This window comes from Lepidochelys kempii, chromosome 6, assembly GCF_965140265.1.
Source record: "Lepidochelys kempii isolate rLepKem1 chromosome 6, rLepKem1.hap2, whole genome shotgun sequence".
NCBI classification, from domain to species: Eukaryota; Metazoa; Chordata; order Testudines; family Cheloniidae; genus Lepidochelys; species Lepidochelys kempii.
In genome coordinates, this window is record NC_133261.1 from 121,168,821 (window position 1) to 121,195,003 (window position 26,183).

The 26,183-nt window shown below is 44.7% G+C and overlaps 2 protein-coding genes across 2 annotated transcripts in view; one reads left to right on the forward strand and one right to left on the reverse strand.

The window, feature by feature from the left end:
- Positions 1-1,846: 1,846 nt before the first annotated feature.
- Positions 1,847-6,465, reverse strand: SIX6 (SIX homeobox 6). The gene is made up of 2 exons (XM_073350739.1): positions 5,894-6,465; positions 1,847-2,015 (listed from the first exon to the last, which is right to left on the reverse strand). The coding sequence occupies exons 1-2, from the start codon at positions 6,463-6,465 to the stop codon at positions 1,847-1,849; spliced, it is 741 nt and encodes a 246-aa protein (XP_073206840.1).
- A 17,016-nt stretch (positions 6,466-23,481) lies between these two features.
- The window catches only part of C6H14orf39 (chromosome 6 C14orf39 homolog), a 49,827-nt gene continuing 47,125 nt past the window's right edge, over positions 23,482-26,183 (forward strand). Inside the window, exon 1 of the mRNA XM_073350357.1 lies at positions 23,482-23,527. The gene's annotated coding sequence lies outside the window, so the exon portion shown is untranslated. The remainder of the gene's footprint in view (positions 23,528-26,183) is intronic.

Sequence of the window (26,183 nt, forward strand, 5' to 3'; positions counted from 1 at the left end):
TGCCGACCTTCTACCGATTAAAGCACAAATTTAGGGTCAGCTAAAAGCTCAGGTGGGAATCTGCTTTCTGCAACTGGGGAGCAAATACTGAGTGACTGTATCAATGCAGTTGAATGACAACGGCTCTCTTCCCCACCCCCAACCCTTTTAAGATATGTTTCCAGTAAATATGGGTGTCTGATTTGAAGGTTTCTTTCGATTCCTGAAACTGAACCGGGACTGTCTCCTTTAGAACCAAAAGCGGATATTCGCGGTCCCAGGATTCCCTCAGTTGTCTAGGAAGCCCCATGTCCATCTCCCCTTTGCTCCCCCTGTGTACAACGCTTCGCCTGCTCAAACAAGCCAAGCAATCAGCTTATTCGGGGTGGCACGTCTCTGAGGACAGGGAGGCAAATGCAATGAGCCCGAGCAGACAAAAAAAGCACAGCTCAAGCGATTTAGAGATCAATGTCAGAATGTATAATATAAAATCCTTTTGCTGGGGAAAAGCTTAGCTATCTTTGGATGGCGTTGGCTTTCTCGGAGCAAAAACAATCTTAAAAAAAAAATCCAGACAATGCACGTTAACGACCCGTAGCGAAGGAATGACCCCCCCCCATCTGATCTATAATGGTGTTCTAGTCTGGAGGGTTACTTAATTTATGAACCTTTATTTTATTTGCCAGGTAAATGAGGGAGCTGCAGCTGATGTTACACGGAAGGGGTATTTATGGCCTTGCTTACAGGCTTCCTCCCTCCCCCATTCATAATTCTTTGTTGATACAGCGCGAAATCTCGGCCATTCGAAGCAAGATCCAGGCAAACAGCAAGATCTTGCTATCCGCCGAGCGCGCAGCACTGCCTGCCCCCTTCCTCCACATGGGACTAACTAGATCCTAGATTCTCAGCTAGCCACATTCATTTCTCTTGACCTGCGTGGATGAGTCAAATTCTCCCTTACCATTGTGCTCTCACTAAAATGCAGATTTCCCAACGCTGCCCAGCCCGCCCCGTTTTGATTCCTTTTAACGCCTGTGAAATGGATTTGATATTTAGTTACTGCTGAACTGTATAATAAACCCTGCGTGGGGAAGTCACTCAGAATCCAGAGCGTTTCATCACCTCTCTCCCTCTCCCTGTGTTGCAAATGAGAAATGACTAATTATTTCGGAACCAGGCAAATCTATGGTAAGATTTCAACGGAATCAGAGAACCACCTCCTTAAGCCGACGGGCTCTGTGCATTGGCTCCGACCTCAAGAATTTAAAAACAGACCCTTTAAGTAAGAAAAGTTGCTCACCAAATATTTTATTGTTGTTTTAGGCTGCTTCATACAGTATTGATCCTGCACATGCTCTACAAGTCACCTGTGCACATAGACAACAAGCCAAAATAATAATAATAAAATAATAATAGAAAAATCTACCATAGCAATCCCTTAAATAAGTAAATAAACATTATATATATAAAAACCCTTTAAAGTAAAGCAAAAAAAGAAAATAATAATAATAAAATAAAATAATAATAATAATTAATAACAGCGTCTTTTCAACATGAAATACCCACGCGGGATACAGGGCGGGCGCTCAGACATTTTGCAACTTGGCATTTTTGTTTTCGAGGCATCGTTTCAGCAGATCCTTTTAAATAAAGGCGACAAAGATTTCTGTTAATAGAGTCTCCTACGGGTCTAAGACGGAATGCGCCCGCCGTTTACACGGGAAGAGGGCATGCTCATGGATCATGGCGCCCTGGCAATTTGGCAGCCCGGGGTAGGCTCGGAGTGGGGACGCGAGCCAGGGTGTTCTGTAGGCAGGCACGGTGTTTAGCTCGATCTCTCTCCCCCTGTTTTGTCCTGGCTGTTGTGTCAGATGTCACATTCGCTGTCGCTGGATGTGATGGAAATGGCAGAGGTGGCCGCTTTGCTGGACAGGCTGGCTGCGGGGCTGGAAGCGGCCCGCAGCGGCTCCCCTGCGCTCTCCTCCTCGGTCTGCAGCGAGCGCACCGAGCCTTGGGATAAGACCTGCTGCTGTAGCCTGCAAGGAACCAGGAGACAGACACAATCACAGCGCAGCAACAGCCGTATATCCCACCCGGTCACCCATCCCAGCCAGCAGCCACCAGCTCCCCCACCCCGGTCACCCATCCCAGCCACCAGCTTCCCCCACCCCGGTCACCCATCCCAGCCAGCAGCCACCAGCTCCCCCACCCCGGTCACCCATCCCAGCCAACAGCTTCCCCCACCCCGGTCACCCATCCCAGCCAGCAGCCACCAGCTTCCCCCACCCCGGTCACCCATCCCAGCCAACAGCTTCCCCCACCCCGGTCACCCATCCCAGCCAGCAGCCACCAGCTTCCCCACACAGTCACCCATCCCAGCCAACTATACCCCAGTCACCTATCGCAGCCAACAGCTTCCCCCACCCCAGTCACCTATCGCAGCCAACAGCCAACAGCTTCCCCCACCCCAGTCACCTATCGCAGCCAACAGCCAACAGCTTCCCCCACCCCAGTCACCCATCCCAGCCAACAGCCAACAGCTTCCCCCACCCCAGTCACCCATCCCAGCCAACAGCCAACAGCTTCCCCACCCAGTCACCTATCCCAGCCAACTAAACCCCAGTCACCTATCGCAGCCAACAGCTTCCCCAACCCCAGTCAACTATCGCAGCCAACAGCCAACAGCTTCCCCCACCCCTGTCACCCATCCCAGCCAACAGCCAACAGCTTCCCCCACCCCAGTCACCCATCCCAGCCAACATCCAACAGCTTCCCCCACCCCAGTCACCCATCCCAGCCAACAGCCAACAGCTTCCCCCACCCCAGTCACCCATCCCAGCCAACAGCTTCCCCCACCCCAGTCACCCATCCCAGCCAGCAGCTCCTCCACCCTACTCACCTATCCCAGACAACAGCCAACCAGCCCCCCACCACCTATCCCATCCACAGCCACCTAACCCCCATGCCAGCCACCTATCCCTTCCAACAGCTCCCACACCCCAGTCACCTATCCCAGCCAACCGCCAACCAGCCCCCATCATCTCTCCCATCCAACAGCCAACAGTTCCTCCACCTCAGTCACTTATTCCAGCCAACTAGCCCCCATCACCTATCCCAGCCAACACCTCCCCCACCCCAGTCACCTATACCAGCCAACAGCTCCTCCACCCCGTCACCTATCCCATCAAACAGCTACCCCACCCCCATCCCAGTCACTTATCCCATTCAAAAGCCACCCACTCCAGCCCAGTCACCTATCTCATCCAACCAGCTCCCCAGTCACCCATCTCATCCAACAGCCACCCCACCCCACACCAGCCACTTATCCCATCCAACCACCAACCAGTCCCCATACCCCAATCACCTATCTCTTCCAACAGCCAAACAGCCTTCGCACCCCAATCACATATCCAATCCAACCACCACCCCACCCCACACCAGCCACCTATCCCAGCCAACCAGCGCCCAAAACTCAGTCACCTATCCTAGCCAAGAACCAACAGCCCCCACTCCAATCACCTATCCCATCCAACAGCCAACCAGCCACCCCACCTCAGTCACCTATCCCATCCAACAGCCAGCTGGTCACACCACCCAACCACAACCTCCTCTCCCATCCAAGAGCCTACCAGCCACACTACCCCAATCATGTATCCCATCCACCAGGTAGCCAATCACCTACCACATCCTAAGAGCTAGCCAGTCACCCTACCATTTGCAATCAAACTAATTCCAGCAGTTAACTCTCCACTCCATCCAGTCTATCCCCATCTCAACCACCTATCTCATTCCAACAGTTAACCAGCCTCCACCTATACCTTCCATCCCCATGCCAAATCACCTACCCCAACAGCTGACTAGCCTCCACCTATACCTCCCACCCCCATGCCTAATCACCTACCCCAACAGCTAACCATCCTTCACCTATACCTCCCACCCCCATGCCTAATCACCTATTCTACCCCAACAGATAACCAGCCTTCACCTAGACCTCCCACCCCCATGCCTAATCACCTACCCCAACAGCTAACCAGCCTCCACCTAGACCTCCCACCCCCATGCCTAATCACCTACCCCAACAGCTAACCAGCCTCCACCTATACCTCCCACCCCCATGCCTAATCACCACCCCAACAGCTAACCATCCTTCACCTATACCTCCCACCCCATGCCTAATCACCTATCCTACCCCAACAGGTAACCAGCCTTCACCTAGACCTCCTACCCCCATGCCTAATCACCTACCCTACCCCAACAGCTAACCAGCCTTCACCTATACCTCTCACCCCATGCCTAATCACCTATCCTACCCCAACAGCTAACCAGCCACTCCATACTGCCACCCTCGCTGGCCAAACCAGCCCCAGTTCCCCAGTCAGCCAAATCTAGCCACGTTGGACCAGCCATTTAGCTTTTGGCTGCAAACACACAGCCAGGACCCCCGGCTCCTGATGCTTCAGCCTGCGCCCACGCGTTGCCCCCACTCCCTTCCTGAAGTCTTTCCAGCAGCTTTAGTTCTTTTGAAAGGGGATCCCCGTACAGAGCATGATTTTGCCATTCACAAGGGCGGTGTGTCCTGCCCATGTTTAGAAAGGCTTAAATTTTTTCTCTTAAACAATTCCAGAAATAGGGATTGCGGTATTTTTATTTAATTCACAGCCGTCAGGCAATATTTATTTTTTAATTATGTAGTCACGTCTTTTCAGAACTCTTTTTGAACCAGTCCAGGGTGCGACCCATGCACTTTACCTAGTTATCTTCCTGCTGACTTCTGAAAAAGACAACAACCCAGGAATCACTGGCAGGAATTTGATCCATAATTTGGAGAGTCGTTTCCGCTTTCCAGGACATTTGCTTATGTCGCCAATTTCAGATAAATAATACAAAACAATAACATTGCAAAGGAAAAAAAAAACCCAAACAAACCATTTTCTATTGAAAACAACAACCACCAAAAATAATCCAGAAACGATTCCTAAGGGTTTAAAAGCGCCCGCAACTAAACAAAATGAAAAGATTGTGTCTTGTAAATAATAAGGCTATTTTAAAATCAGATCTTGAAATATGTGTACAACATTGTTTCCTATTAGAACAATTGATGATGTTTTCTGAAAGGAGCCTGCAAAATTATACTAATGGTTTAATAGATGGGTCTATTTTATGTAGCTTTCTAAATACTTTAAATCAAAACTTGGAATGCGAATAGATTTTTTTTAAATATATGTTTGGTTAGCTTCTTTATATATTTGATATTTAAAGGGCAAAAGGCTGGAAAATGAGTGACTGAGCGAATGTTCCCCATCTCTGTATCATATTCATTATATTAACTATTAGAAACCGTGCAGAAAATCCTTTTCTGATGCCCCACCTAAGGCGCTACTTCTTCAAGGGAAATACAAATCGTTTCTTGCAGCTAATCTATTAATTTAAGCTTCCCCAACACGGAGAATCTTTCAAGTATGTCATTTCCTATGTTGCAATCTGAAGAATAATGTAAAAGGCAAAACCATCCTCATAAAACAAAGCATCCCCGAAATGGCAACAAACCCCATGTCTTCCGCAATGGGTCCAAGACACAGAAATATCGTTCAGAGCTTTAATATTTGACATGGGGACAAAAGGCGAGCAAGTACTGGGATTGGGGAAAGGGCGCAGATTTTAAGGGACTAACTGCATTAATTTCCGCCTTCCTTCTGTATTTATGCAAGTGCCAGTGAAAGCCAGCAGCGTCCATGGTACGCATTGCAACCTTTCAAAGTATTAAAAAGCAAGTCTATCGCTCAGCTGGAGGGAAATGCGGCTCTGCCAGCTTTATTCCAGCCGCCAAGCATCCCCTGCTCAGCGCGGAGGAGAAGAACCAGGCTAGGGGCAGCTTGTTCTAAACCGAAAAGCAGGAAAACAGCAAGGTACCGACCTGTTCTTAGCGGCTGCTGCCCTGTCTCTTTGTCTGCGGTTTTTGAACCAGTTGCCCACTTGTGTAGGGGTAAGTCCGGTAGCCTGGGCCAGTTCCCGCTTTTTGCTGGGGTTGGGGTAAGGGTCCTGCAGGTACCACTCCCGCAGCAAGTGCCTCGTCCTCTCCTTGAAGCAGTGCGTCTTCTGCTCCCCGTCCCAGATGGTGCGGGGCAACGGGAACTTCTTCCGGACCCGGTACTTGTCCACGGGCCCCAGGGGCCGGCCCCGCAGCTTCTCGGCTTCCTGGTAGTGCGCCTCCAGCCAGAGGGCCTGCAGCTTGGCGTGCGACCCCTTGGTGAACTTGTGGTTCTCCAGGATGTGGTAGAGCTCCCGGTAGTTGCCCGTGTGGAAGGACACTATGGCCCGGGCTCTCAGCACCGACTCGTTCTTGTTCAGGGCCTCGCATGCCGCGGGGGCCACCGGCAGGGACCAGAGGAAGCGACCCAGGCGCTCAATGTCCCCGCTCTCCTCCAGGGTCTCGCAGACCCCGGCCACTTGCTGGGGGCTGAAATTAAGGGAGGGGAGCTGGAACATCGAGGCGGCCGCGGCAGCGTCTCCGCCCGGCTGGGGAGCGACGGGAGGAAGGGGAGGAAACCCACGCGCGGCGGAAGGACCCCGAGATTCCCCCCCCCAGCCCCGCACACCCACACGGGAATCTGGGGGTACTGGGCGGATTTGCGGCTCCGCGTGCGCCTTTCCCCGGGCTCGCAGGGGCGCTCGGGCGGCGGCGGCTGCAGCGGTGGAAGTGGCAGGGAGGGGAAGGAATTGGGAGCGCTTAGGCGGCGGTTTCCAGGGGGGGGGGAGGTGTGCGCGGGGGTGGGGGGATGGAGGAGGATGGCGTGGGGGGCGGGGGGAGAAGCGAAGAACACGCTGCTGTTCAGATGCTGGAGGGGAATCCTGGTTTGCTCTTGGACTGGGCAGATTGGCTCCCCGGTTTCCATGGAGGGGCCTGCCACTCACTGTCAGCCTCTGCCCATCAAGGCGGAAGGCAGCGCGCTGGAGAGATTTCAGCACCTCCCAGGACTCGACAGCGCCCAGCGCCCTTTGGTGAAGCGTTTGACTTTCAAAGGTATTTGCAAAAGCAGGAGGAGGTGCACCCACCCACCGGCAAGGGGAAGGACTCACACCGGCAGAGACGTGGGGGATACTGTCTGCAGCTTTCCCCAGCAGCCCGTTGCCCATGCGTCTCAGCGGGCCGAGGGCTAGATCTTTCCCAAATCGCAGCCTGAAAACAAAACAAAAAACCAATCCCCCGCCTCCTCCCATCTCCACAGGCACGCGTGGGAAGGCTTTCTTCCGTGGAGCGGGCACCCTAACAGGGCCGCGAAAAGGAAAATAAACAGAGCACTTTGGGGAGCGGACAATATCAAATTGCAGTTGGAGTGAAGCATGCGAATGTCACCCCCACCCACCCCCACCCACACGTACACCCCCCGCCTCTGCTGGGTTCCAGTGAACCAGGGGACTTGTCTAGCTTCTTTCGAAGACTGCTGCGCCCACCCTTGTCTCCTATAGAGCCATCCAATCCAGGAGTGAGCTTTGCACTGCCTCCCAGACAGCTCTGCACAGTCTACTGCCAAGGAAAAGATGAGATCAGGTCCAACCAAGAAATCAGATAATAAATGAAGCAGGCAAGCAACCATAATGGAATATTGTCAGAAGCACTAAATGGGCAGCCAATATTCGACAGATCAACCTCTCCCTCCAGTGATCTCCCACCCAGGGCCCTGTGACCCCCCTCGGTAATTAGGGCGAGGGATTCATTTCGGGGAGTCCAGCTCCCTCCTTTGCCCAAATAAAGCTTTATATGTTTACATTTACAACCTAATTGGTTTCGGTTGAGTGGCCCAGAATAAACACCGAGAATAACCATCGAGAGTGAGAAGTCATTTGTAGGTCAAGTCAGCAACTTAAAGCAGATTTTAGGGATCTTTTAAAATATTGATGGCCTTCTAATAATCAGCTCCGACTGTTCCTAAACTGAGGGTGATGATTCTAGTCCTGGGAGAGAAGCGAATTTATTAATATCCCTTCCACTCCTGCCCAAATAAATAAAGAGATGCATTATTATCATGGCTGCCAGGAAAGAAATGAAATCACTTTCTGAACTGTTAAGATCCGTTGTGTTTTCTGGAGGGGGATGGGGGGAAAAAAGCAGCCAAGCTTTATTCTAGATGGGGCTGTTAGGTAGCAATTTGTTTGTGGGAACATTAGGAGCCAGGCTTGGAAAGGCAGCATATATTCGGAATTAAACTCAAGATGTTTTCTTACGCCCTGTGCGATGCATTTTTTCCCCTGGAACAGTTGTCAAAAGAAATGCCTTCCTAATCTGATTTTCTTGTGCTGTTGTTTCTTAAAAAAAACAAAACAAAACAAAACAAACAAAACAGGGGGGGGGATCTTTTGCCAGTTGCCTATAGACTGAAATTAACCAGATTTACAGTTTCTCCCATCATCTCTCCGCAGAAAGGCCCTGGACCGGAGCTCGCCGTCTTTTCTTTAGTATCAAGTACAGTTTGTCTTTTGCTTGTGAAGATTTGGTAAATCAGAAGGCGGATAGATAGCGCAGATGGTTGGAGGTGTCGGGTCAGATTATGGCATGCCTCAGTACCGTGCTAAGCTCATTCTGACGGAAACCCCTGATATTATTTTCACAGATCTACACAGTTCACTTGAAAAAGAAACCTCGGAGCCATTTACATCATTTATGTGAGGCTCACAGCTAGCGGGATGGAAAGGCTTTCAATACTGCTCATTTTCATAAAACCCGACAGCGCGGGGGCTGGGGCCGGGGGTGGGGAGAGGGAAAAGAAGAAGAAGAGAAGAGAAGAAGGAGAAGGAGAAGGAGGCGCATGCACACAAAATCCCAAGGTCCGAAACACGCCCTAGAAACTTTTGAAATAGAAGACTTTTCGGCTTCAACCTTCTACACCAGTGTTTAATTTGTGAGGATGTGTAGAAGGACAGGCCTCGGAGAAGACCTAGCTTGTAAACGCTTCTGAAACTCAGAAATCCAGGAAGAGATCCCCCTCCCTTCCCCTCCCCTCCAGTGTTGTGCAGGAGAATTAAAATGCGTGGCACAATTAAGGCAATAGGACTCTGTAAATGAAAAAATAAATCCCCCAGACACCCCCCAGCACAAACCATCATTCAAAAGAGCATCGGAGGGTGTGAAAATATTGCCGAGCAAGCGGGGGACAAGGTGCTCGAGTTTATAGAGCTGGCGGGTTTCCTGGTATTATTTTCAGCTTTCCCCCACTGTAACTAAAGCGCCGATAACTCGTCCCAACGATTTATCTTCCCTGTCTTGCCATTGTACGTTGAGATATCTCCAGACCCTAAGTTCATCGTAAGGTGAACGAGGCAGGCTGTCCTAGGCAGGTATAAGTGACCTTCGAGCCTCATTTACCGCCGCTGAGACCTTCCTGCTTCGGTGTGGCCGGAAAGTCTGTCTGGTTCACGGTGCTAACGCGGTAGTTATTCAGACTGGTCAGATTTTTAAAAACAAAACAAAACATAGGTAGGCTTTTAATGTGCACATGATCTAACAAGTGAATTACTGGGATGCAGTGTAATGACCATGAACAGAGTGGAGGCAGTCTAGATAATGAAAGTCCAGACCGTAGGCTAAGGAAATTCTAATGAAGAGATCCGGTGCAGCTAGAGAGGACAAGAATCAGCACAATGTTTTGGAAGGCTTCTTCCCCTTGTCCCAGTTTTGTTTCCCAGAGCCTGGGCTGGGTGAGAAAATGCTAGCAGCCCGAAGGGGACTTTCAGCACCTTCCTGAGGGGAAATAAAAGGCACTGTACATATATAAACCCAAATCGACCGGCTTAAATACGGCACTAGCTTCCAAGAAAAAGTTCGGGTCTCCAGGGAAACTTCTGAGCATTCAGTGCCCACCCGCCATGATTAGTGAGTCTTAAATTATGAGAATTAAATGCAAACCTCTGCGTTTAAATATTGTTACAATCTGAGGCAACCAGACACGGTTCTGAACTCGGTTGTGTCTTTGTAAAAGAGGAGTTAAAGACGGCGCACGGAGGGACTGCTTCTTTCTTTCTTTCTTTCTTTCTTTCTTTCTTTCTTTCTTTCTTTCTTTCTTTCTTTCTTTCTTTCTGGGGTTTGTGACACAACTGAAACACTACTTTAGAGGTGCATTAGTTTATTTTCTAAATAGATAGGACTTCCCTGATCCCTTCCACTTTTAGGGGATTTTTTTTGGCAACTTTCTGCGAAAGAAAAAAATTAAGGGCTGGTAAAAAATTAATGGTAAAAATCTTCATTCTCATGCTGGGAACCCCCACAATATTTGCTCTACAACTGTGGGGGCAAAATTTTGCTCTTTGGAAAGAAAACTTTGCATTACCATATAAGAACAATTCTGGGGGATGTATGTGTGACCAAGGCATTGTAATACAGCACATTCGCCTGCCTTTGGATTTGGCTGCTGGCATGGTTTCTAAAGCGCACTTCTCAGTACCAAATAGAGTTTTTTTCATATATGCTTTTTATGTGTACTGTGTGTCTTGATCGGTTTTCTAGTCTGATCAAGTAAATCACCTCGATGTAGCAGATAATAGATTCGCTTATCTATGAGTAGCTTCATATGAAAAACAAACGATCTTTAACTCCATGATATGTATGACTAGGAAATACCATCTCTCTCTGTATGTACTGTTTGTGATATGTAGGCGTATATATATACGCAGAGAGAGGGAGGGAGACAGAGAAAGGTAAATGACTATTGCATTTATTCATAGTTTGTATATTACATGAATATTCTCATTTTTATTATTATTACATAACAATAATGATAATGATTTAGAGCCCAGTTCTGAACTCAGATACACAGGGATGGTTGTGGGGAATTATCCTTGTGTAATTGAAGTCAGAATTGGGCCCTACATGAAGGATATTCTTGCATATTAGAACTGAAGATTATTATCCCTATTATATCTTTCACAGATGAACATAATCCAATCATTGGCCTATGTGGGCCAGACATCCATGAGGAAGTGCCACAAAGCCAAATTATGCTAAGGAGTGATTTTGCTGTTTATCTTTAAATACTTTCACATGCAGAAGCAACTGTATCCCAAGGACTAGGCGCATTAGTCTGTATCCACAAAACCAACAAGGAGTAGGGTGGCACCTTAAAGACTAACAGATTTATGTGGGCATAAGCTTTCGTGGGTAAAAAACCACTTCTTCAGATGCAAGGACTGTTAATCACAGTCACTAGAGATGTATAAAATTTTAAAAATACATATGATGAGAAAATACATTTTGCCTTGCAGTGGGCCAGATGACAGCAAATGATAGGTATTCTAATATAAAAAAATCTTGGGGGAGGAATACTCCACTTTCCACTTCAGATTACACAGTATGTCTGAGGGGCATAGACACACTACAGGTTGAGAGGAGAAAAATCTTCCAGAGATGCTAAACAATTTTATGTTTACTGTTCTAGAGAAAGGTAATAACATTCCATTGAATATCACAGAAGTTACCATTTTACTGTACCACATTAGCTGGCATATATTCTTTTTAGGAGCAAAACTTTAACCATAGTTAAAAAATAAAACTATATACACCACTCCTGCACAGCACATGGCAATCACGTAACAGTAGCAAAGCAGTTACATGAAATAACACAAAAGTGACAGAAAAAGAAAGTTATCAGGTAACACATTTTCCATTCTCTTTCATAACATCTCTGTTCTTTCATGATGAATAAGAAGTAGCAAGCAGTGAAAAAAGAAGAGGAAGGGAAATCAGAAGGGAAAGGTGCAAGGAGAATCCCTAATGCCAAGAGGACTTCGTGTTATCTAGGGACCACTAACTGAAGCATCTTCTTTCCAAATATACATCCGCAGGCCTATCTGATAGTATCTCCTGAATTTAGTGTGGAGGACAACATTTCTGTTTTCCATATCTCCTCTGTGGATGCTGAAGTTCCTTCTGTCCAGGACCTGGTAGTTGTGGACCTGGTGGAATGCCCTCAGAAACTGGTTTGTCTCTCTTTTTATAGCAAATAATAAATCTTGATATTGTTGGTTTTGAAGGCTTGGTACCTTTACATTTTGGATGGAAGGAAATGAGAAGTACACAGGTTCTCCTTATTTGCTACTATGCTTCAGGTAAATCTTTACTGCTCTTCAAACTTGTAAGTTTATGCCAAAGCTCCCCTTGAAGGTCATAAGAACTGCCGTACTGGGTCCATCTAGCCCAGGATCCTGTCCCTGCAGTGGCCAGTGCCAGGTGCTTCAGAGGGAATGGACAAAACATGGTAAATTTGAGTGATCCATCCCCTGTCCTCCAGTCCCAGCTTCTGGCAGTTGGAGGCATTGGAAGACCTGGAACATGGGCTTGAGTCCCTGACCATCTTGGCTAATAGCCATTAGCGAACCTATCCTCCACTAACTTACCTAATTATTTTTTGAAACCAGCTCTACTTTTGGCCTTCACAACTTCCCCTGGCAGCGAGTTCCAGAGGTTGACTATGCATCCAGTGAAGAAATATTTTCCTTTGTTTGTTTTACACAGGCTGCCAATTAATTTTATTGGGTGACCTCTGGTTCTTGTGTTATGTGAAGGGGTAGATAACTCTTTCTCTACACCATTCATAATTTTATTGACCTCTGTCATATGTCAAAGTTGTCTCTTTCCCAATCAGAATAGTCCCTGACTTTTTAATCTCTCCTCATATGGAAGCTGTTCCATACCCTTAATTTTTGTTGTCCTTCTCTCTACCTTGTCCAATTCTAATATATCTCTTTTAAGAGGGGGCAACCAGAACTGCATGCAGTATTCAAGGTGTGGGAGTATCATGGATTTATATAGTGGCATTATGATATCTTCTGTCTTATTATTTATCATTTTCCTAATGGTTCCTAACATGCCGGTAGCTTTTTTGACTGCTACTGAACACTGAGCAGATGTTTTCAGAGAACTACCCATGATACTCCAAGATTTCTTTCTTGAGTGAAAACAGCTAGATCCCTCATTTTGCACCTATAGTTGGGATTATTTTTTCCAATATGCATTTCTTGGCACCTATCAACATTGATTTTCATCTGCCATTTTGTTCTTTGGATTTGGACAAAACAAGAGGAGAACAATTTATGGGGAATTGGGAATGAAGTGCTACCTTAGAATGAAAGCAAGGGATGTACAGAAGACTTTTTTGTCTTTATGAAAAATACAGTATGGCTCTTCAATGGATAATACTGAAGTTACTGATATTCCCTTGCTGGAGTTGTGGGCTATAATTAGGAAAACATATTTTAATAGAATATAGGGCTCTGCAGAATTCATAGGTTTAAAGGTGGTAGAGATAGTTGAAGAACCAGATTTAAATCCCATACTGGGAGAATGTGGTATCTATGTGGTTTTAGCTAGTTTAATTGCTTTCTACATTCTAAGTATTTGGGACTGTGAAGTCAGGAAGAATAGCATTTTTTTCCCAGTGTTAGAATATTTTTGATTTCCAGATACTCTTTTGGAAGTCAGTAGGATTACATACATGAGATCATGTGTATATCCTGTTTCACAAAGAATCCCCATTTCTGTTTCAATACAGTTAGATCAAGGGAGGATGGTGCAGAATGGAGCTCTGGGATAGGAGGGTTGATCTGTGAGGTAGAAGAATGTGCCAACTGGGGCATCTTATTAAGTGTGAGTACCAAGGTCTTCTTAGCCAGGCTGGAGTGATTAATATGATTGCTGCTCTTTCTGTTTGTTGTTGTTTGCAATTTGGGGAAGTAAAGGTATGGGAAGGAATGCACACATGGGATTTTGACTATTGATGAAATAGGCCATCTACCGATACAGATTTCTGGGATTATTCTCTTTGTTATTGCTTTATTATAAAGGAGGATATGTAATAATGGAAATCCCCTTCTGAAGGAAACACCATTTCCTCAGACAATGTGACTGCTGTGTCTATTTTTGGGATAAAAGGTGTGGAGCTAAGGGGTGCCTTAAGTTTGTAGAAATGTAATGCCTGATAGCTTAGCTTCTTTCCATTATCTGGGCATTCTCATTCTGATTTAATTACGTCCTCAAAAGAGGAGAACAGAGGCATGCAGGATTCTGATTTGGATTTAGAAGGAAGGTATTTGTCTGGGACATTTTTACTTTCCTCTTGTTTCATTAGCTGGATGCCTATGGTGTTAATCACTTGTCTGCATATAGTTTCTACACACTCTGGGGGGAATAAAGTTTCTATTTGTCATGGTATGATTGTTTAGCTTGAGAGGCTAATAATTCTTCCTCTTCAGGAGGAGAAATAGGAGAGGACTAAGAACAGAAGAAAGATGATGCTTCCTTGCTTTCTTATAGGATTTAGATTAAATTTTCTTGGTCTTTTTCAGCTATTTTTTTTATCTTTTTAGACTTTTTGAGAGTACCAATGACCTATAGACTTCCTCAGAAACAAATTTCCTATTACACTGGGATTGCACTGGATTTGGTTTTGTGTTTCCTGATCATCTCCACCATCTTGAGTGGAAGGGAAATGAAGATCTGAAGGCAGCTTTCCAGAGGACAGCTTCCTGAGGAGACAAATATATGTATGTACTCCAAAATGAGAGGGAAAGGGCATGAGTAATGAAGAAAAGAAAATTTAAAGAGTGGGTGTGTTAGAACAGTCTAACTGTCTGGTGTCAGAGGCAGAACTTCTTCTGGTCATTTGCCAGATATGTTGGAGGGGATCAGGTCCTGAGGACCTTTTCAAAGCACTGAACTGCCCACATCTCTCTTCTGAGGAAGTCAACCTACTCTTCATTGATTAGTGAAGGTATTATGAAAAAGAATTAACTCTTGCTTTCCCACTGATAATTGTTAGTTATTTATTGCTAAGTAAAGAATGGCATTTAAAAATATCAGGTGCACATAAAGCTTAAGATATTACAGTTTTAGGAAAATGTCTATTAGGCTTGCAGTAATGACACCTGGTCAGGCATTTCCAAGCAATTAGTGAATCCTGGGTTAAAGGAACTCTTGGGCCATCAAAACTTCCAGTAGGGAGTTGATCCAGAAAGTCCTTACTTAAGTAACATGCTGAATTCAATGGAGGTCTTTGGAATCTGATCCAAAGTTTATTGAAGTCAATGGTAGTCCAATGACTTCAGGCCCTGGACCATTAACTTCAGAGAAATGCCCTTTCCAGTGACCACTGTTGCTTACATACAAAACTAAAAATCACAGAGATGTGCAAACTAGCATTGCTATAATTGAATGTGCACTACATTATTTGTATTACAAACTCCTATTTCTAGAAGTTTATAAGATTCCTGTTGACATTTGAACCAACACTGAACAAATCTGAAGCAATTTTTAGTGGATTTCAAATTCTAAAGCATTTTAGAGCAGTGATGTAAAATTGGAATTACTGATGCCCTAAGATCACCTACGGAGTAAAGAGCTCAAAGATGGACAGGTGTTATGGGCTACTTAAGCCCTCGTGAGTATGGAGACAAAGTCCCGGCATGATGCTATAGGCAGCAGTGATTTTTGTAGGTGACTCCGGATTAAATGGATGGACTGAGAGAGTGAGAGACTCTTAGGTAAGAGACTACGTTTACTGTAAGTTCTGAATTCCAGATACAAGGGGTGGTGGATGGTAACTCTCTTAGAAAGTTTTTGAATAGATACATCTATAAACATTTTATTTCTAGAAGAAATGACTGTCTTCTATTTTGTCTCTCTTTTTTCCCTTCATTTTTGACTGTAGGCCAGGTAAGTCAGCCCTTCCACTTTGCACCTGCATTTCCTGATGCTTGGTTTAGCTTTACTTGAGTTAGCATCTCCTGTTTGTAATTGACAAGAGGTGCTGTTTATGGCAGAATTAATTCTCTGCCTTTTTCTTCTATCTTAACATCTGCCTTTTTTCAATTTTTAGTGTCCTTTCTTCTTTTCCTGATGTGTCTTCTCTCCTCCTATCTGTTTTATTTCTTCTATTTATGTTCAAGCATTTCCCCGCTATTTCTCATTTATTTCCCTTACTGTCAGTCCTGTTTTCAACCCATCTCTGCTCACTCTCTATATGCTCCTACCTTCCTTCACCCTCATTCCATCCATTTCTTCTATACTCCTTTACTCTCTCTGCTATATTTTTTGAGCACCAATTGCCATATTACCTTGGTGAGTAATTCACAAACTGCAGTCCATGAACTACTGTGATCCACAATGATCACATGATGCGGACTCTCTTTATGTAAACTGCTTCTACTAAAGGTGTAAAGGATTTTGAGGACTGATAAATGCAGCTTTTGCTCACATGTCATTGACTTCAATGGGACTGTTTGCAAGAATATGGACTACTCATGTGAATAAGGGCTGCTAGATTGCATCTTATGGTTGTCAAAACTCATAATACCCCAAACAGCTTTGATTTAATGTAAAATTACTGTTAAGGCACTAGCCCATGATGTAAGCTATGATACTTTCATGTATTTTTAAAAAATCTTTTAAACTTTTTGGGCCAGATCCCTGGGTCTTGCCATGATGTACTATTGTGTAGGATCTATGGTTAGGGGTGGAGGGATAGCTCAGTGACTTGAGCACTGGCCTGCTAAACCTAGGGTTGTGAGCTCAACCCTTGAGGTGGCCATTTAGGGATCTGGGGCAAAAATTGGGGATTGGTCCTGCTTTGAGCAGAGGGTTGGACTAGATGATCTCCTGAGGTCCCTTACAACCCTGATATTCTATGAAGGTGGCCCAATGGAACCTTTCTGCTTCTCTCCTGAGGCTGCCAGGGGGGTCATTTTGGACCCTGGTGTAATTAGAGCAGAATAAGGCTTGCTCTAATTTAGGGACACAAGGCACTCCAGCCATGCTTCCTATGCTGGGCAGCAGGCTGGGGGCAAGGGAGCTAGGAGCAGGTAGCATAGGCTCAACTGTATCAACTTTTTGCCATCAAATCATGCTCATATACAAATTATAAGGCCTGAAGATACGTGGCTATTCACTTTATCTATGGAAAATATACAGGGCTTGAATCTCCTGTCTTGTATACTCCATTCACTTCTCTAGAGTTACTCCAGATTTACACTGATGGAAGTGACAAGAGAATTAGGCCCTTTGCAGTCAAAGGCCAAAGTACCACGCACAACCAAAAGCCAGTTTATCATATTAGGTAATAGCTTTTACATGTGTTGGATCAGAAAAGGAGCCCAATCCTGCAACCTTTATCACATGTGTAGTCCCATTGGAATTACTCCAGGAGCAAGGGCTACAGGATTGTACAATCGTGTGTGTTTATGTAACATTTTAGAAAACAGACTGGATTTCAAGAAAAGATTTGTCATTGTAAATTAGTTTAATACCTTAATTTTACAATTTATCATTATGTGTTTCGTATAGTGCACCAGTACTTTCTAAATCTTTAATATCAGTCAAACCTTTTTATTAGATATTACTTTTTCAGAAAAAATAAATATTTTCCTTTAAAAATGACTTTTTATTTTTGCCTTGGTCACGAATCTTACACAAGTTGCATGAAACACCTGGAATAACTTGACAACAGCAAATATTAAGGTGTACAATATGGAATTTTTTTTTGTTTACTTATTCAGTTTTTGTTTTGTTTTGAGATATATTGCACAACCTCTCCAGTAGATGGAGCATCTTCATTGCTTTTCCTGAAGTACTTGCAATAAGAATAGGGTACTCAAGGCAAAATATATTCCTCCCCCCAATTTTTTTATCTTTTGCTTGTTACTTAAGATTCGCTGTAAGAAAACAGAATTTCTGTTTTGGGAACTCATAGAAGCTGATCTTTCAGGGTTTCCACAGGCTGGAACCAACGGGCTATGTTGTAGGAGGACTATTCCTGCATTTTCTTAACTTCTGTTACAATGGGCATACTGTGACTTTAGTGGGAGCTGGTCTGCTTAAGTAATGCAAGTTCAGGCCTTCTGTTAGTGCAGCCTTCTGTGTGTATCTTTACTTTTTTGACCTGCTCATATGAAAAATGTCCTGCCTTTTGTTTTCAGTCAGGTGGAGCTCTTTCAGAATTCACAACTCAAAGCACAACCCTGTGCTATTGCAACCTTCCCTCTGGCAAGGAGGATTGGAAGCAGCTTCTTCCAGAGCCTGTTAAAGCTGCAATGAAGGGTTACATGGGGTGTTTTGACTTCCTGGGGGCAGTACTCCCAACCAAGGATCCTGCAGTTGTGCCAGTCAGTAACCAAAGGACATGAACTGGATTCTGTACCTGAATACCTAGTGTGGCAGCATGCTGCATTGATAATGGATGCAATCCCAGTAATCCCAACCCCAAGCATTCAAAAACAGGAGTTAGATCCCCCACACTAATGAGATTGGCTTAAATATAATGCGGTTTTTAAATAAAAATAATGCATTTGGGGTTCTTTTGTATGTACTCTTTTAAAAAAAGACCGTCCGAGGTACCTTTAGGCCTCACTTTCAAGGCTTTCCTGTGCAACCATGAGGCTTAGAAACGTCTTTTCGCGACAACCCAAAAGTCTGGGGGGGGGGGGGGGGGGGCGTCTCAGGTCCTGGCGTGCCGGTAGGCGCGCCGATGTAAAGACTTCCCCCACCAAATGTCTCCAGCAGCCCCGCAGTTCTTGCCACGGCCTCGACGGCAGAGGGCACCCGGGGAAGAAGGGAGCAGACAAGCCGCGGGCAAGCGCCACCGGCGTCCGTAGGTCCGATCCTGCTCGCCTTGGCCGCCCCTAGGGCTAGCAAAGGGCGGGGGGGGGGCAGAAAGAGCTCCAGGCTCGGGCGGGGCTCGCCTGCAGGCAGAGCTGAAGGGTCGGGTCGGGAGATTTGGATGAAAATGGGGGAGGGGAATCCCGCCCAAACCTCAGGACTCCCGGGTCTGGATCCTTGCCCCCCCGTTTGTCTCGTCCTCTGCCCGGCTGCCCCCCTCGGTGCCCCCCTTCACCCGGCTGCGGGCAGCCGCCGTCCCGCCTCCTTCCCGCGCTCCGCAGCGGCGGGCCGGGCCTTGGAGGCAGCGCTGAGGCGGTGCCGCGGCTTGGCGGGAGCTGCCCTGGGGGTGCTGGGTACTTGCCGCTCTCAGCCCCCTCTCTCCGCGGTGCCCTGGGGCGGGTGTTCGCCTGCCGGATCCCGCCCTCAGCTTAGTGCCTGGGATGGGGCAGGCCTGGGTATTTACCCCTGTGACCCCCCCAGCTCTTCCTCACCGTGCCCCGCGGGGGGGGGCTGGGGTATTTACCCCCGTGATCCCAGCTCACTCCCCACAGTGCCCCGAGGGGGGAGGGGCTTGGGCAGGCCTGGGTATTTGCCCCTGTGACCCACCATCTCTTCCTCACCGTGCCCCGAGGGGGGAAGGGTGGGTGTATTTACCCCCATGATCCCAGCTCACTTCCCATAGTGCCCTGGGGGGCAGAAGGGCTGGGGCAGGCCTGGGTATTTAACCTGCTTCTCTGTCTTGTTAGTATGTAGGAGGGTGGGTTTTTTACTGTATTTTATTTTTATTCTCATGGAAGTTCATAGAATCATACAATATCAGGGTTGGAAGGGACCCCAGAAGGTCATCTAGTCCAACCCCCTGCTCAAAAGCAGGACCCATCCCCAAATAAATCATCCCAGCCAAGGCTTTGTCAAGCCTGACCTTAAAAACTTCTAAGGAAGGAGATTCCACCACCTCCCTAGGCAACGCATTCCAGTGTTTCACCACCCTCCTAGTGAAAAAGATTTTCTTAATATCCAACCTAAACCTCCCCCACTGCAACTTGAGACCATTACTCCTTGTCCTGTCCTCTTCTACCACTGAGAATAGTCTAGAACCATCCTCTCTGGAACTACCTCTCAGGTAGTTGAAAGCAGCTATCAAATCCCCCCTCATTCTTCTCTTCTGCAGACTAAACAATCCCAGTTCCCTCAGCCTCTCCTCATAAGTCATGTGTTCCAGACCCCTAATCATTTTTGTTGCCCTTTGCTGGACTCTCTCCAATTTATCCACATCCTTCTTGTAGTGTGGGGCCCAAAACTGGACACAGTACTCCAGATGAGGCCTCACCAATGTCGAATAGAGGGGGACGATCATGTCCTTCGATCTGCTCGCTATGCCCCTACTTATACATCCCAAAATGCCATTGGCCTTCTTGGCAACAAGGGCACACTGCTGACTCATATCCAGCTTCTCGTCCACTGTCACCCGTAGGTCCTTTTCCGCAGAACTGCTGCCTAGCCATTCGGTCCCTAGTCTGTAGCTGTGCATTGGGTTCTTCCGTCCTAAGTGCAGGACCCTGCACTTATCCTTATTGAACCTCATCAGATTTCTTTTGGCCCAATCCTCCAATTTGTCTAGGTCCCTCTGTATCCTATCCCTGCCCTCCAGCGTATCTACCACTCCTCCCAGTTTAGTATCATCCGCAAATTTGCTGAGAGTGCAATCCACACCATCCTCCAGATCATTTATGAAGATATTGAACAAAACCGGCCCCAGGACCAACCCCTGGGGCACTCCACTTGACACCGGAGTTGTGTCAAGTTATGGTTTTCTATAGCATCCACCATAGTATCACCATTCCTGGGTCTCTTGTCAATACACCTTGGGTGAGGGGGCTCCCTATAGGTTTATTTTTTAAGGCCATTACTCCCTTTTATTATCACTCTTCATTAAGGCCCAGAACCCCCATTGTCTCCCCAGTGCTGGACTCAATTCATGGGCCTCAGATGAACAGTATTGTGGTGTCACCAGATAAAAGTGAGGCTTCAAGTTGCCGGAGGTGGAAGATTGTATCTATACATTGTCTTCCTCCCTCGTCTTGCTGACGGGAAGACTGGGGTAATGTGTGTGTTGAGGAGTCTCCCCTAGGTGCCAAACATTTATGTTGCTTTTGCCTAAAGGTAAAGCACAGGTGGTGCCTGCTGCTTGTGAGCAGCTTTTTGCTCCATCATCTCTTCTGTCTTGTTCCTGAAATTCTTTCAGAGCCTGTAAAGTTCTTTAGTGGACCATGTCCTGCTAATTTTTCAACACAGGGCCTAATAAGTGCTCCTCAAAAGTATATGCAGCCTTAGCAGTAGCACCTGCAAAAATTCACATGTAAAATTTTGGGCCTGCAACTGGCATCCAGGCACACATTTTTGGGGGTGCACCTTTTCTATCCTGCTTTGAGAATTTAGCATAAGATGGTTAGTATTTTAGTGCTTATGCACAACCAACAGGGTGGCCTGCAAGATTTTCTTTCTAATGCTTTGCAGACAGTAGACTCGGTTTTCAGTCCAGGGAAACTTCTTCATCAAAATCCTTCTATTTGGCACATTTCAGCAGAAATAGAGCATGTCAATCAAGTGATCATTCTGATTTTGTGAGGATTTTAGGGATATGTTGTGCTGACAGATATTAATGAAGACATTGCACATGAATGCAAAGAAAATATTTGTTAATGAAATACTCGTTTGAAAATATAAACGTTAAAAGTTGGGAAGTTCATAAATCAAGGTATCCTATAGTAATGGTTGCTCTGCCACATTAACTGTAATTATGAGTAGTCATATGAATACTATGAGGACTATCATTAACTGTAATTAATTGTAATCCGTCAGCAAAAGGACGTATATGTCACTATGGACAGCTCAGTGAAAACATTTGTTTAAGGCAAAGTGGTGATAAAAATATCCCCGCAAGATTCTAGGGTTGTATTAAGAAGGAGACAGAGAATAATACTGAAAGTATAATGCAGTTACATAAACAGATGGCATGGCCCTTACCTTGAATATTATGTTCAGTCTTATCTCAGAAAGTATATGAAAGAAATAGAAAAGGGTTGGAGAATGGCAACAAAAGTTATTAGACATATGAAAATAAATTGAAAAAAGATTAGAACTACTACATTTAGAGAGATGTACAAGAGAAGATATAAAAGAGTCAATAATTAGCAGCATAGAGTAGGTGATGCTACCATCTCCTATAACATACAAGGGGTGTTCCAATGAAATTTAAAGGCAGCATAGTTAAAACCGATAAAAATAAATACTTTTCACAACACATAAGAATCTGTGGAACTCAGTACCGCAAGATATTACTGAGGCTAATATTGTAGTAGGATTTTAAAGAATAGAGCATCATATGAATACTATGAGGACTATCCATAGTTACTCTAGCTAGGATAAATATGTGTAAGGGATGTTATTTCTTGTGCTTCAGGTCATAATCCAACCACTAACTGCTAGAGATTAAGAAGAAACTTGTCCCATAGCCATGCTATCCACTATGAGTATTTTTCACCTTTATCTGAAGCATCTAATATTGTACTGTGCTAGTAGTTAGACAGTATATAGGGCTACACTATTCGTATTTATTATTAGTATTATGGTGGTGCCTAGAGACCCCAGTCAGGCTAGATGCTATATAAACATACTGTTGGTCTGATCCATTATGCCATTTCCTAAGTATACATTGCAAGTACAATATATGGTGTTTTTATTACTGCTTATCGTGCTAACTGGGGCCTTAACTATGCTGCAGCTTCTCCAAGAGGTGTGAACAGAGCAGGGAGTAGCCTCTTCCCTGTTGGGATGGCCTTTGACAGAATGGCTAAACTGGGGGGAACAGTGGCTGCAACTTTTGTACAGGTATAACAAGGGGCACCATTCCCTGCACTGCCCTAGGCCTCTGAAGGTAGATATGTGTTTTAGAGGTATAATTCCTCCAGACAGCTTTGCTCAGGTGATGCACCTCCTTCTCTCCTCAACGTAGCTCAGAGTCATAATGGAGTCCATTACCATTTGAATGAAGTACATGTGAGAGTTCTATCAAAACAGTTTAGACAGTTTATAGTTTTTAAAATATTTATTTTCTTTTTATCTTAAATATCTGTTATTTTCTTATAATTTTGTCTTGTTTATTCTATTAATATGAGCTTTTGAATTTCTTTCAGTAAGTCCTTGTATTGTTTTTTTCTTTTGCTGTAGTTCACACAATGAATGACACTCTCTTAAGCAACTTAGACAAACTTCTGCTAGAGCTTGGTAGGTCACTATATATTATATTGAGAGTTCTGGAATTGAGTAATATTTTATGTGAGGACTGATTTATAATGAAGATTTCAACTTTAAGCAGTCATTCTTCATTTAAGTAATCAGTTTTTATTTTTGTCTTTATTTTATTCTGTTATGTATGGGGTTTTGTTGGAGGTTGGTGCTAGGAGTTAGTTAATAACTGGGGCAAAGAGTCCTGTGGCACCTTTATAGACTAACAGATGTACTGGAGCATAAGCTTTCGTGGGTGAATACCCACTTCTTCAGACATGCATCTGAAGAAGTGGGTATTCACCCACAAAAGCTTATGCGCCAATATGTCTGTTAATCTATAAGGTGCTACAGGACTCCTTTCTGCTTTTACAGATCCAGACTAACACGGCTACCCCTCAGATACTTAATAACTGGGCTATTTGTAGGGAGAGATAATAATTATAGGTAACTCTTGCTAAGATATAATATTAAAAAAGAATAAGTTGTGTTGTGAAATGTTAATTGTTTAATCATTCAATTTCTGTTTAGAAAATGATAGTAAACAAAAAATGAATATTTTTATTTCAGTTTTCCAGCTTGAGAAAACTTCTTATGCTAAGGAACATGTGAAGCACCAGATAAATTGTGAGTAGTCTTACATTATAAGACTTTTTTCAGACATTTGAACGTATTGCATTTAACCCATTAGTCCTAGTACATCAGAGCTGTTTTGAGCTCAAAGGGTGGATGAATGAATAATGAAAGCTGCCTGCAGCTACTCTTATTCTTATTCCTCCAGCAGCCTTTACTTTCTCCTTTCACTATTATCTCGTGGTGCTCAGTTTCTTCTGTACATCCAGGGGCATGCTGCTCAAACAACTGCCCCTGCCCAGTTGGCTGGCACACAGCTGTAGCTCCTCACATCTGGCTGGCACTTCTTCCGCTCAGCTTCCCTTGCTCAGCTTCTAACATCTCCCCTACCTGCCTCTCTTGTTTTCTCCAGCCTCTTTCTAGAGCTGGTGAAGAATTTTTTTTTGATTGGTTGGAAAATGCTGTTTTGTTAAAATCAAAACTTTTGAAATTTATCAGTTTAGACATAATTTTTGTCAGGAATGTTTCTCCAAAATGGAATTTCTGGTCAAAACCAGAAAGAGATACCTACCCCAGAACAGCCAATAGCCTGGTTAGTGTGCTCACGTGGGATATGGGAGACTCAGATTCAAGTCTCTGTTTTGAATCAGTGAGGGTAGATATTTGAACTGTGTGTGTGTGTGTGTGTGTGTGTGTGAGAGAGAGAGAGATATTCTTGATATGATATCCTGTGGCACGTTAATTCATAATGGCTCTCTCCATTTATTTTTTACCCTTTCGGGGGGGGGGTGTGTGTGTCAGAATTTTTAGACTCCTTGCAAACCCCAGCCTCAGCTGCAGGAAATAGCCTATTCACTGCAATATATAATCATTTATCCAACGTATCTACAAATACATCAGGTTATTTCTCCACAGCTATCTTTATCAGTAAATTGTGCCAAAAAGCTTACTGTATTTTGCAGAAGGTCAGAACAATACAGATTAAAAATGATAGAATAGACAAAAGTAAAACATTGGAAATATTATAACTACATGAAACCTCTCTTATAGACCTTCCTCATGTCTTAGAAGACTTCTTTAAAGAAGCCTTAATGCATATGGGGCAGTTCCTCAACTGGGGTAAATTAATAAAGGTCCTTTGCTCTCAGTGGAGCTACGTCAGTTGATGTCAGCCGAAGAGTACAGTTTTCCTCCACCTTTATTGGGAGACCACCTCCATTAAGCAACTTGTTTTTGTCAGTCCCTTGAGATAGGTTTTGCTATACTATGAATTATGTGACAGCAACTTAAATCTGCACCTCAACTTAAATATCACACTTTTTCTGAACATGTTTACTTGCTGTTACAAGAAACACTTAAGATGACTATAACTAACAGATTAGAGTAAAATATTTTGCTAATATTTTTATCTATTTTTTGTTTGTTTTGCTTTGTTCATTTGTTATTCTTTATAGTCAATGTCACTGTTACCCCTGTACAAACAGAGTCACATTCCCCTGTTTGTGTGGGTCATTCACCCAGCAGCAGGGGAGAGAAATGTGAATGGAAACCCACAAATACTGACATGAGGATTCAAAGGAAGCTGTAATATGTGAAACTACTTTTTACTTAATTTTAAAAACGGACTAGATTTTAAGTTGATGTAATCCATTTAAATTCTCTGCCAATTTATGTAACCACAGAATAATGGGAATTCCTTATTCATATTACAGTAGTACCTGGATACCACAGTCAGGATTGGAGCCTGATTGTGCTGAGATGATTCCTACCCTAAGAGCTGATTTTATAATTAAATCTTGTGTATATAACATGCAGAAATACTGCAGCTGGCAAAACCTCAGTTTATATTTTATTGACACCCGTCCCCCCACAAATAAGGGAAGAACAGAAAAAGTAAAAAAAAATGGGAAACGAGGGAAAGGTAAGGAAGGAAGGGGAGAAGAAGAGCAACATTTCAGTTTCCACCCACTAGGAATTAATCAAAGGTTTCTAAAAGGTTAGACCAAATCTTTTCAGATTTGTCTGATGTCCCTCTTCTTCAAGATTTTACCCGATCTTTAGCTGCTAGGTCAGCCAGGTCTCGGTGCCTTCTGTCTTTGAAGGCAGTCTGCTCTTCCATCTAAGCAACATGAGTCATTTGACTAAATGCACCGCTCTAGAGAACCAACTTGGAGAGTTTCCAAGATGATGGAATATATTCCAAAATACAGTTTTGGGACATAATTTTTAAGGAGATATGTATTATCATATTAATTCTCCTGTCTACTTCTAGCCAAAAGGATTGTATCCTGAGACATTCCCAAAACACGTAAGCCAATGTAACTCTGGGAGACTCACATCTCCAGGAGCAGTCTGTGGCCCATGCACTTTAATCTATGTGAGGACCAGTGTGAATGAAATATAATTTTCTGCTAGATCAGCCTAACCTCAAATACTTCCTTGTAATTGTTGGTAATTTCAGTTAGTACAACATACTGTTTCTTCTTTGAGTAGTGTTCCTATGGGTGCTCCATTTCAGGCATGCATATATGCCCCTGTGTCTTTCATAGGAGATGTGTGTCCCTGTGTGTGCTCCACTATCTGTCCTCCTTCCTCTCTGCTTCAGAGTTTTCTTTCAGGGACTTTGCGGTAGAGAAGCAACTGAAGGCAATTCACCTGTGCAATCCTATGTATCCTTGGTAGGGGGCACAAGGATGTGTAGGTTGCATGT

What these genes read in the sequence shown, in the direction of transcription:
- SIX6 (XM_073350739.1), bottom strand. Translation starts at nt 6,465, where the DNA reads ATGTTCCAGCTCCCCTCCCTTAATTTCAGCCCCCAGCAAGTGGCCGGG. An exon ending in GCAGCAGCCGCTAAGAACAG is followed by an intron (nt 2,016 to 5,893) that starts GTCGGTACCTTG and finishes GGTTCCTTGCAG; the next exon opens with GCTACAGCAGCAGGTCTTAT.